This window comes from Aotus nancymaae, unplaced genomic scaffold (assembly GCF_030222135.1).
Source record: "Aotus nancymaae isolate 86718 unplaced genomic scaffold, 86718_ANA_hifiasm-v0.15.2.pri h1tg000033l, whole genome shotgun sequence".
NCBI classification, from domain to species: Eukaryota; Metazoa; Chordata; class Mammalia; order Primates; family Aotidae; genus Aotus; species Aotus nancymaae.
In genome coordinates, this window is record NW_026988447.1 from 9,173,764 (window position 1) to 9,186,725 (window position 12,962).

The 12,962-nt window shown below is 39.7% G+C and overlaps 1 protein-coding gene across 6 annotated transcripts in view; it reads left to right on the forward strand.

Moving 5' to 3' along the window:
* The first annotated feature begins 5,160 nt into the window (after positions 1 to 5,160).
* The window catches only part of GASK1B (golgi associated kinase 1B), a 51,845-nt gene continuing 44,043 nt past the window's right edge, over positions 5,161 to 12,962 (forward strand). The window contains exons 1-2 of one of the 6 annotated variants that reach the window (XM_012448479.3): positions 5,161 to 5,335; positions 6,580 to 7,701. In XM_012448479.3, coding sequence (XP_012303902.2) covers positions 6,804 to 7,701 — 898 coding nt within the window. In that variant the 5' untranslated portion in view covers positions 5,161 to 5,335; positions 6,580 to 6,803. Of the gene's footprint in view, positions 5,336 to 5,408; positions 5,866 to 6,166; positions 7,702 to 12,962 lie in introns of those variants that run through there. The other 5 variants (XM_012448482.3, XM_012448481.3, XM_012448478.3 and 2 more) reach the window with 5 other exon arrangements.

Sequence of the window (12,962 nt, forward strand, 5' to 3'; positions counted from 1 at the left end):
TTCCTGCAAGGAGCCTAAGGGTTGAGACAGCTTCATCCAATCTTTACTCCTTTAAAAAGACAGAAAACTGCTGCTATGTGGGTTGTTCTGTCTATACCAGGAGTGACCTAGAGCCAGTGTGTCTGTTCTGGTTTCTCCTCTGTGTGTGTGGCCTGGGGACAGAGATAGAGCAGAGTATCAAAACCTTGAGTGTCCACTTCTGAAACAAGAAGCTTAGTTGTCTAGATTGTGTGGGGGATATTTGAAGAAACCCAGGACAACCTCCAGTTTTCCTAATTCTTACTTTATTCTATGATGACTCTATGAATTATCAGGTTTTAGAACTATAAAACAAATGCAAATTATTCTAACATGCATAACTCACCTAATTATTAAGAAGTGAAATAATAACTTTATAAATATTTATCATTTAAAATATATGTCAAATTGGCTGTCAGACATTTCATCTGTTTACCGTATCGTGGTATGTTCATGCGAACATTGCTCAGTTTCTGGTCACATGGCAGAACCATCCTAACACAGACACAACATCAAATAATGAAACAAGGCTTTCTAGGGAAGTGAGGAAAATGGATTATTGCAGGAGATTTCCCTACCAGGAAAACAGAGGACGGTGTATGGTATAATAGTAGACAGAGGAGAGAATATCTAATACCATGCAGTGCTAGGCATTTTATCTGCTGGAAATATGCCTGTTTGGTGTTCTCTTGGTCATATATGAGTGATTAGGCTATGGCACTTAATGTTACTTCATAGATCTGTAAGACCAGTTTTTAGGGAACAGGTGATTTTCTCCAAAAGTGCTTCTCCTGCTGCAAATAGATGTACTAGTGTAGGTCAACAGAAATGATGTCCTTAGGGGTAAGCAATCAAGTGTCAGATAAAAGTGCACATTTATTTATTTATTTCTATTGTACTTTAGGTTCTGGGGTATATGTGGACATGATGCAGGACTGTTGCATAGGTACATACATGGCAATGTGGTTTGCTGCCTCCATCCCCCCATCACCTATATCTGGCATTTCTCCTCATGTTATCCCTCCCCAACCTCCTCACCCTCCACTGTCCCTCCCCGAGCCCCACCACAGACCCCAGTGTGTGATGCTCCCCTCTCTGTGTCCATATGTTCTCATTGTTCACACGTCTATGAGTGAAAACATGCGGTGTTTGATTTTCTGTTCTTGTGTCAGTTTGCTGAGAATGATGGTTTCCAGATTCATCTATGTACCTACAAAGGACACGAACTCATCGTTTTTTATGGCTGCATGGTGTTCCATGGTGTATATGTACCACATTTTCCTTGTCCAATCTATCATCGATGGGCATTTGGGTTGGTTCCAGGTCTTTGCTGTTGTAAACAGTGCTGCAGTGAACATATGTGTGAATGTGTCTTTATAATAGAACAATTTACATATTTCTATAAAATATAACAATCAGTGTAACTTCTTTTGCATACAGTTCAAAAGACAGATATAGAGTACTATTTAACACTTTTATGACAAAACTTCAAAGATTATTAAGTTAAAAATTTTTCAGCAGCAGGACAGGGCAGCTTCGTGCTGTCCAGGCCTGTTGTTGGAATGGATGGCAAAGGTATTAACAAATTCCATACAATAAGTAGGGCAAAGGTTGTACCCAGGAACCTAGGCTAATGCTGGGATTATAATTATAGTAGGGTTATGGGTCCTAGAAATCAGGAATATGAGGAGCAAGGGATAGGAACTCCCAGTGGAAGGGTGTGGGCAACAGTGAACCAGGAACAAGGTGTCCATCTGCAGGTCTGCAATCTGTGCAACAAGCATGGGTCCACAACGGCAGGGAAAACTTTAGTACTTAGCTTCTCAGTGATTGGAATCCTTAAATATTGTCCTTCACTTTCCCAAGTGCTCTCAGAAGATGGTCAAGCTGCTACACAGTCGCAGCAAGTGACATACCTGACAGGAGTGGGGGAAATGAGAGTGCTGGGGGTGGAAAAATGAGGCCTGATTCACTATCTAGTCTGGTCCAGGAGTTGTGCCAGACTTAAGGCAAATAACCTTGACCAAACTAAAATCTTATAATTGGAAGCCTAAAAGGATTTACAGATTACTTCGTTGCCGGTGAAAACTAAGACATCATTGAACTGTAAAAAGGTGTTAATTTGCTTCTAGAACTAAGTATTTAACTCATAGGACAGTGAATTATAACTCTGCACATTATAAGTAGGATTCCTGGGCCCTACTTCAGATCATGTAAACTCTCTGGGAAGATGGATGGGGCCTAGACACTCATATATTTTAAAAATCTTCAGGGATTTTACTGTTCTTTAATATTTAAACTTAATTTTTAAATGACTGAAGTAATATGCATTTTTCATTGTAAATAAATTATTAGTCCTACTCTCCTTCTATATAGATTTATAACATATATACAAAGTATAAAGAATATAAAACAAACAGCTACTCACCTACCACCTTTTCCAATTTGATTGAAGGATAAGCTATATATAAATATGGAAAAGTACAGAAATCACTAATGTGTAGTCAATGTGTTACCTCAAAATAAACATACTCTGTAAATCCCATCTAAATGAAGAAATAGAACATTCCCACAATCCTGTCTCTGCTAACGATGTGAAAAGGTCTCTAGGTAATTCTAGTGGGCCCTATCATTGTCTTACTGTCTACTTTTTCACTTAATTTCCCTCATTTTTTTAAGAAGAGAAAATAGGCATGAGGATTATTAATCTCTCTGATCTAATAATATTAATAATAATGAATGCTTTGAGTTCTATATGTGCACTCACAGATTATATTGTAAATTATACATGAATGTTATATTGTGGCAACAAATTTTCAAACTAACACTTGTTCAAGAAATTTTGCTTTATTTGTCTAAAACGAAATTAAACTTCTCTGTATTCCATGTTACCTGATGGCAGAAAATGTCTTCCCTGTCAGTTTCAACAGAGACCATAAGCAATTGATGGGAATTGCTTCCACATTCCAAAATGAGATATGGATCTGCTGTTCTAAGGGAGGTGAGTTGCTGCATTGGGAAGTCTGTTGTTGCTGGAGCAAATTGTGGTGACCACGTCCATTGGATCACTTGTGTACACAGAGGCCCAAGTGAGAAAACCAGCCTGCGGGTCTGCCTAAATTCTACCTAAGAGAACAGCCTGGAGAGATGAGGTGATCTCAACAGAACAGGGGGATACCAAGTTTGTTTCAAGGGACTGAAGGACTATCAGCAGCCAGCCAGAGAGATGCTTTGATAGTGGTGTCTTTGAAGTGACTGCAAGATGCTGATCGCAGAGTCAGCTTTACACACCTGCCAAACCTGGAGAGCTTATAAGCCGGTTCACAGCAATGTCAATGGAGTAGGAAGGCCATTTCTGCCATTATTGCTTCTCTTTTCCCACTACCTTGGAACAGCCAGAGCCAAGCTCAAAGTGGAGTGAGTGGTTAAGGAATAAGAGCTCTAGGTAGGAACAAACAATAATCTAAGATGCATCTCCTCTGTCTCTTTTCAGTAGATTTTGGTTATGCTTTTAGAGGGACTGCTATCTTCTGGAGAAATTCTGAAAATGTAAAAGAAATTTAAAAAATTGACTATGATACAGAATCAAACATGTTAATGAGTTTATGTATATTACATGTCTGTATGTCTATGGCTGACAGCTGGAGAACTTTTTAAAAAATTTAAGTGTGACTAGAAAAGTTATGGAGCCTGCCTGAGTTTCCATTTAAAAATGTGGAAAAGAGGCGTCAGGCCACAGGACAGGTTTCAGTGGGTAGTCGGGGGAGTCACTAAAATTGTTTTCTGATTTTGTCTGACAAGCCCTGCTTATCCACTGCATTGGTTATATCAGTATCTTGGCTGCAAATAATTCAGTGTGCTTATCCCCAATTCTACCACGAGAGCTTTGCTGTGGTGCAACGGTGACTATCTGCTGAGGCCTGGGCTGAGGGGAGGGGCCTCCAAGCAGTTTAATGAGACATCGTGGGGGATAAAAACAAACACATTGCTGAATATTTCAAACGATCATTCCAAGGCCGCTATCTCATTTAATCATCACAAGAAACCGATGGAGTAAGTGCTGTTGTTTTCCTTCTCTTACCTAGTGGGGAAACTGAGGCTTAAAGAGGTAAGCTTACTTGCCACAGGGGGACCACACGTAAGAGGTAAATGAGGAGAACTTAAAGTCAGGCTTTCTCCCTTTGCAGCCCATTCTCTGAATATCACAGCTCAGAGCAGATAGTGTAGCCTCCACTAATCCCCATTGTGGCTATAGCAGGGGACAGTGTATTGTTCTTTTTCTAGGAGACATTTTCAGAGTGGAGGTGGGAAGGTAGGTCAAGCAAATTTACGAACTCACACAACTCTACCTACCTCCTAGGCATTTCTCCATGAAAAAAATAGCTCTAAAAACAGCTAGAGGAGACTTCTGCTTATTGTAACTGGCCTCCGCCAAAGGCTTACTTTCAACTTTTTTAGAGCCAGCTCAGTTATTCCTCTGACTGTGAAAATAGTAAGATGGTTATAAAATGCAGCTTTGTATAGTTTCCTTGCAAGAAGTTTACATTTCCTATCTAGAAAATAAATCTGTATGTATGGAAATGTGTGCTTTAAGAGTTTTTTAGCACAAATAATTGCTTTGATGCCTGAATTCTCATGAAGTTTAGCCAAAATACGCAGGTACTTTAGGCTACTGTCAATATTGGGATTGCTCCTTCTCATTCCTCCATGTGGCAGGACTTTTAAAGAGGAAAAAAGCACTGAGTTTGGAGTGCTGAAATAACAGTCATATTATAATTTTTGTCAAGTTACCACTTGGAATTTTATTCTCTCCCTCCATATATATTCCAACTCCTTGCTCTTTTTTGCATTGTAAAATATAATATTTTTAGGACTATACACCATATGCTAATCTTTTACCCACTCTCCAGTATCACAACCTTCTTTCTCTGTGGGGAGGAAAAATCCCTGTCCCCTTTCTGCCTTCTTGCTTTTTGATTCGATTTACCATAGTCTAATTGAGACCCCCAAGGTCATCAGCCCCTGCCTTTGTTGCTAGGACATGCAAACCACCCAGGCCAATCCCTAACCTGTATTTTCAAAAAGCCTCCAATCAGAGAGAATCCACGACTTCTTTTTGTGAACTGTGGCACCGTGCAACTGCACACTATAAATGTCTTTCTTTATCTATGTGCACTGTTATCTCACTGTTCTATTTTTTCCCCTCATTTATGTTAACTCTTTCTTACCTTTTTTTTTTTCTTCTAAACTTCTAGGCCTTCTCTTCCCAGAACTGCTGGAAGACAAATGTTACTCTGTAAATGACCAAGATGGTAAGGTGAGTAGTTCCTGGGATCGCTTGTGCTCTAACCCCAAGTTATGTGGGATGGACACTCGAGGGGTTATGGTATTCCTCATTTTCCAAGTTACTTACTTGGCTGCGGTTGCTCCACCAAGCTAAGCAAACACTCCCGATCTTTTGAACTTCATGAGACTGACATTTCTGAGTCTGTTTGCAAACAGGACACTAGAGGGCTCCCAGGGGTTAAAAATAAGTGGAAAGTTATTTGAATGAAAACTGATTCTCTACGGCATTTCTTTTTTCAGAATTTAAAACTAAAGTTTATTTTGTTAACTATTGTTTTCAAAAGCCTTATACCTCTTAAAACCATGCAGCGATCTGTTTACAAGTTTTGCTTTGCAATCAGCAGTTTTCAAGGGAGCTATTAAAGCTGAAGTGAAATGTTTGAAATGTGGAACACTCTTGACCATGAAATATGTTCTACTTACATGCCTCAGCCTTTAAAAGTTCTTTGCATTAGAGTCAGGGATTACATTCTTCTTGGAGCCAAGCATGGGGCCAGCTGTGTAAGTAAGGTTGCTTATGAGTTTCTTCTTTTTCTTTTTAATAGTGAAAAAACAGAACTAGAGATGCTTTTATTTTCTTTCAGCTGACTTCGGTGGAAAGAAAAGAAATAAAAAGCAGTCAGATTTGTGTTGTGTGGTGTGTGTGTGTGTGTGTGTAACACACATAGAGAGAGAGAGAATAAATGTAACTGCTTCCAAGATATATGGACATTTATGGCTTTGTATTATGCTAACAATGTAAGCTAATGGAACGTATTAATAAAGAAAAAATTGTACCATTAGATTAAGAGAATATGTTTCTAAATTTTATTGTTAATGCTTGGTGCTGGTACTTAGTTAATTCAGGACTTTAAAAATAAATATGGTATAGTTATAGGGTTTTAAAAAAATCATCTATTGCTTGTCTTAGTTCTGAATTTCAAAAAGGAAAAGCCTAGGTTTGTCATATTTTAAAGCTTTTGCTTCAGAATCAGCTTAAAGACTGTAGGTACAAGTTATAAAATACTCTTGGATTTTTGTAGCTTGTTTTCACTAGTTTAAAGTGACTATCAAATCTATACATCTATCTTGTTTCCATGTTTTTAAATTTTATTTTTAAAAACATTTAGTGGTGATATTTATGAAAGGAAATGATTACTTTTTTCTGTACTTTTGTAGAGGAACTGAAATGTTTGAGATTGTGACTCAGTTAACTCTGTATCCATTCATTCCCAGAAGCAAGCTACATTTCTCCTTAGGGAGGCTGATAGTTTAAAAGGTTTGTTGTGTCAGAAACATTCTCAGCTTCATCACCAATCCTTTCCTTCCACTTCTACCCACTGGAGACCACTTAGATCCCGAAGCGGACGCGACAGCTGAAGTCAGGAAACCATGCATCACATTAGCAGGAGCCAACTGCAGACTTTAAACTCCGTTCAACATGTGGATGCAGCAGAGAAATGACCCGTCCAGACAAGCCGGGACAGCTCATAAACTGGTTCATCTGCTCCCTGTGCCTCCCGCGGGTGCGCAAACTCTGGAGTAGCCGGCGTCCAAGGACCCGGAGAAACCTTCTGCTGGGCACTGCCTGCGCCATCTACCTGGGCTTCCTGGTGAGCCAGGTGGGGAGGGCCTCTCTCCAGCACGGACAGGCGGCCGAGAAGGGGCCACATCGCAGTCGCCACACCACCGAGGCACCCTTCCCTGAGATACCCCTGGATGGTACCCTGGCCCCTCCTGAGTCCCAGGGCAATGGGACCACCCTGCAGCCCAATGTGGTGTACATTACCCTACGCTCCAAGCGCAGCAAACCTGCCAATATTCGCGGTACCGTGAAGCCCAAGCGCAGGAAAAAGCATGCAGTGGCATCAGCTGCCCCAGGGCTGGAGGCTTTGGTCGGACCATCCCTTCAGCCACAGGAAGCTGATGCTGGAGCACCTGAGTATGCTCAGGGAGGAGACCTGGCCAAGATTGGAGAGCGACCCTGGAGGTTGGTGCGGGGTCCAGCAGTGCGAGCGGGGGGTCCAGACTTCCTGCAGCCCAAGACCAGGGAAAGCAACATTAGGATATACAGCGAGAGCGCCCCCTCCTGGCTGAGCAAAGATGACATCCGAAGAATGCGACTCTTGGCGGACAGCGTAGTGGCAGGGCTCCGGCCCGTGTCCTCTAAGAGCGGTGCCCGCTTGTTGGTGCTGGACGGGGGTGCACCTGGCACTGTGCCCCGCTGCGGCCCTAGCCCCTGTGGGCTTCTCAAGCAGCCCTTGGACATGAGTGAGGTGTTTGCCTTCCACCTAGACAGGATCCTGGGACTCAACAGAACCCTGCCGTCTGTGAGCAGGAAAGCAGAGTTCATTCAAGGTAACAGATTCACGTGCTTCGTTATTTGCAGCTGTTGGGGATTCGGGTTCATTTTCTCTTTTCCCTCAATCTCTTTTTCTAAATGATTTTTCTCCACCCACGGTTCACATTTGGACAGCAGCAGCAGCAGCCTTTCTTTCCATGCGCTTGGCATTCTGTATTTTCCCAGCCTGGGAGGATATGAGAGTTCCAGGGAAATGCTGTATTGGACATGCAAGAGTAAACCCAAACTGTATAATCTTTGCTCTCCATTTCCCTCTGCTGCACTTCCCAGTGGCTTATTAAATCTAATTAAAGCCAATGGCAGTTTACATGGTGAGGAGAGGAAGCTAGGCTGGAGGCAAAGAACTTGGTGTCAGGCATACTATTAAATAGGTTACTATGGGAGGAAGTAGGAGTTTTTAAAAGTAAGGGGGAAGCAGGTTATTTTTCTGGAGCAGATGGAATCTTCTTAAGAGGCACAGAGCCAGACCATGTTAGGTTCAACCCCTTGCTTTTTTTTTTTTTTTTTTTTAATGGATTTAACCCCTTTATTTAAAAAATAAAAAGAATAAGGCAAAAATAGGTGATTTGTTCAGTATGTATACTAACTAGCTGTGTGATTTTGTCAAGCCCATCACGATGGTCCACTGAGCCTGTCTTTCAAGAGTCTTTCTTCTTGGGTGACAAACATTTTGGCAGGTTCTAACACATGTAGTCAGTTACTGCAATTGCCAGCAAAAGTGTTAGTCTGTGGTCATGCCCATGCCCTATGAAGGATATTCTCTGAATATTAAAGCTATTCCAGGGTTTGAATACAAAGTACAGTGAATGAGTGGCTTGTGTTTGAATGCGGAATGATGCCAGAATTTACAACTTTGAATCTAGACTGGCCCAAGAGGCTAAAATGTACCCCAAAGAGATTATAAGCTCAAAGGATACTTACTTTCTCCATGTTACCATGAAATTTAGCATTTCAGTGAGGTTCCCAGGGAGCCTAGAATGGAATGGATTAAAACCTCTGGGAGTGGCTGAGACCCAAACTGCATTTCCAATGGCTTTAGCATTGTAATTTCATTTCAGAATGGACACTTCTTGAAGTACCAGTGATTTACTTAGAAAAATTGGACATTCCTTACAGATAGTGGTTCTTGTCTAGGTGCTCCAGATTCACAGGTATGCTTTGATGTCTCAAGTTTACAAAGCAGTCCACCACAATTATGCCAATGTAAGAACCTTCTCAAACATTTAATCTAATGTTGACAAAAATGAATTTTTATTCGGTGCCCACAAATTGCTAAGGATTATACAAATTGATTCATGTGTGTTGGCTCCTAGAGTTCTCACAACAATGCTATGAGATAGGGACTATTATTATTTCCGTTTAGTAGATGAGAAAATTGAGACTTATTGAGGCAAAGTAATTGGCCTCAACTCCACAGCTAGTAAGTGGCTAAGCTGGGTTTTGACTGTAGGCCCAACAAACTTCAGAACATAACTTCTTAGCCACTGGACTTATGTGAATATGTAACTTATTATCCAAACTGGAACTCTGTGGGTGAAAGGAGATGCTGGTGGGCATTGGGACAACAGGCACACATAGGCTGTTCTGGGCAGAGTAGGGCACAGGATCCCTCTTGTTATGCTATATTGCCATTTATTTTCACGTCATAAAGGCCCAGAGAAGAGAAGATGAACTCCTGGGTACATCCTGAGGCAGGGTTCTCCGATAGTCTTTTGAGCTTCCTTTAGATGCTCTTTGATGGAAGTTTGGAGAATACAGTAGCAGCTAAGAGCCTGGGCCCTCGAGTTGGACTAACTAGGTTTGACCTTACCAACCATATGCCTTGGAACTGTTACCGTGTCTCTTTATGCCTCAGTTTCCTCAGCTGTAAATGACAATACTGCCTACCATATGAGATTGTTGTTAGTTAATACTTGGAAAACACTTAGAACCAGTATTTGGTACAAGATAAACCTTCAATAAATATTGGTTATTATTATTATTATACCAAGTACCTGAGGTACCAAGTTTATTGAATTCCTCACGTAACCTCCAAGTCTCATATATTATTTCCTTATGTGCTTGGACTATGACTAAAACTGCTCAATTAAACTTTTGTAATCACAATTTCTCTTAGATATTTAATTCTTTGCTCTGAATATCCAGCATCTTTGAGAATAAAAATTCAATTTGAAGGAGGGGTTTATAATCTCAATATAGCCTGGATAGTTCTCTCTGCGTTCATATGGGGTGGTAATGGAAAGAAACTAATAGGTTATACTAATATGACTCAATTTAATGAATTAAATCCCCAAGATTATATCCCAAACAACATTGTCTCTTTGATACCTTTGTCTACTTAGTCATTTAGAGTCACAAAGTTAGGACAGTGTCTTCAGGAGCTCATGAAATCATTTCCATATAGTTATTCATACTCTACACAATATAATTCTACTCAACCAGACTGTTACAGTGATGCAAAGTAGATAAATAGAACACTTGCGGTCATGGTATAGACAGTGTTAGGTTCTCAGTATCTCGCCCACCCATTTCTAGTCTTTTCCTCTCTGTGTCTGTCTTCCTTGATATCCACAGAAGTGTGTAGCTTTCTTCTCGGCCCCTCTTATTCTGCTGGTCAAAGCTTGGCTTTATTTGAGCCTCTCGGCCCACCCAGGGAGGCAACAAATCTTATCTAGTTACCCAGCACCCAGCATCTTTTTTCAGCTTGCTCTATATCATTACATTATATAATACATATTTGCATTATAATCATTTCTTTAATCATCTGTTCCTTCTTACTACTCTCTGGGTCTGTGAAGGCAAAGAAGCTTCCTGTTTTCTTTAGAATTGCATTTCTGGATCTTAGTGGAGAGTCTGGCCCATAGTAGGTACTCAATAAATATTTTGAACGAATGCAGGAATGCATCTGTTGCTTGTTCCTTGGATTCTAGACATAAATCTATACTGGAAACCACCAGCTTCTAATATTTAGGACACATAATAACATTTTTAGTTTTCAGTCCAGGCTGGGCTTTCTCCTGGAGGATCTCTTAAAGAATTCATTGTGGAGGTAATGAAAAATGTTTTTGGCAGCCTCCTTACAATGCAAATAAAAGGTTTAGAGGGCTTATTCTTGTGAGGACTATCAATATAGTATGTTGGCATCACACTCTAGTGTAATTTGTTAATGAGTTTTCTGCAGGAGGAACAATAGATTTAATTTAGGTATATATTTCTCTGATGATCTGGCTTGGTCTAGGAGTAGATATTCTTTTAATATTTGAGAGAGTGAGGAGACAGCAAAGACTGTAAGTAATCTGCCCTAAATTTTGTTCCTGTTCTGACTTTTGACTAATGTTTACGGAAAGAAATTTATAACTGGCACTAAGAAAGTGGGTAGTCTGTATTGCAAGTTGAATTTAGATATCTGAGTTGTCTTAGTTATTTTTTTTAAGAATTTTATGCAATAGACTTTTTTTTAACCTCAATTTAAAGATGAAAGAAAGGCAAGAAGATTGCTCAAGGTCATATAATGAGTTAGTTATCCAGCAAAATTTTTGTCTTCTGACTTCCAAGTCTTTTCTCTTTTCAGAAATCTGCTTCCCTCAACAAACCCTTTAAGGGGCCCTAAGGTACATCTTCTTTATCACCACAGCCTACTAGGAAATTTAGTTATTTAATGTAATGAAATGGATGACTTACACACTGATGCACAGATAGAGCTATGGGAACCACTTTTTTTCTCACAAGGAGACAAAGCAACATTAACCATAGCTAAGAGTGATTGAATTTTCCTAGATATATATACCAGGCACTGTTCTAAGTACTGTGCTTGCATTATTTCACTAAATCCTCATACAGATTCATATAGACCCTGGGGACTCTGTGACAAACATTTAACAGATATGGAAATTGAGGCCCAGAGTAATTATAAAATGGATATATGACATGCAAAGGGAGACGTGAAAAGGAATCAATGCTTTGATTTGAGTGATCTGCTTGCCCCAGCCTTTCAGATAAAGCTCTCTGTTGATTCAGTCAAAAGACAAAGAGTTCCAATTATAAAGCTTATCTTTAGGATTTTTCTAAATTGGTAGAACTGGTGTGGGTGATCCAATCAGCTAGCTCAGTTTAGTCTGGGACAAGATCTTGATTGTGTGATTGATGAGTTCTAGATGATTCTTCTTGAATACAAAAAGATGTGTGAAATTAGTGGACTTACTGGTATTGTACTTTTAAATAGACTATTTTCTGAAGATTATGCTCCAAGATATGCTAGAAAGTAAGAAGGGTGCACTTGAGGAAGGGCAAGATAGTAGTTAAGTAGGCAGAGCCAGCAGTGTGCTACAGTATAAGATCCAGCTGTTCTCACTGGAGCAGATTTTCATCCTATATATATTTGTGTAGGAAGTCTTAAAATGAATGAAAATACAGCATCAAAGGGCCTTAAAATATTTGTGTGCAATAATGAAGTATTTTTCAATTGTGATAAAGAATCTAGTGTTATGCCTCAGAGGGTACTTATACTGTATTTGATGTGTGCTGCCTGTTATACCACCTAACAATTTTACACAGCAGATAATACTCTTATTTTAAATAGAGGATTCCTGAGACTCAGCGAGCTTATAAAATTTGCCCCAAGTCACCTACCTAGTGAGCAATGAAATTGGAATTGTGCCCAATTCTGTCGCTGACACTGAAGTTTCCTCATGTTGCTTCTGTTAACCTACACTACCTCTCAAATATAACTTAATACAATTATAGGATAATGTCAAAAATGTGCAAATTTTAGCATGATGGTTTCTGATTTTGCCACTATACCAACATTTCTATTTAATTTCTTTTTTCAATTCAATAATCTAACATTGATAATATTTTTACTCAAGTGTAGTATTGATGTATCATTGTGAACACTGCTACAAGATTTTTTAATGCAAGCCAAGGTCCCAGTGCTTACCAGATTTTCTTGTTTACCATAAACAATCACATGTGTATCAATGTGACTGAACATATTTGTTTTCTGCCAAGTTGTCCTTGCAGGAGTCTCAAATTATTATAAAAGTCATCAGATACTGCGTGGTGCTGATACATTTTGATAATTAAAAAAATGAAAATATCCTAAAGTATTGATCTAGGATAAGACAAAGCAGACTACGTCCATATAAAAATCAAGAGAATAACAAAAGAGAAAAGCCAACACCTTTCTGTGATCTTTGATTTAGCAGCTTTGCCACAGCTTCTTCTGTAGTCTGCACAGTAATGTGAATGAATCTCGAGG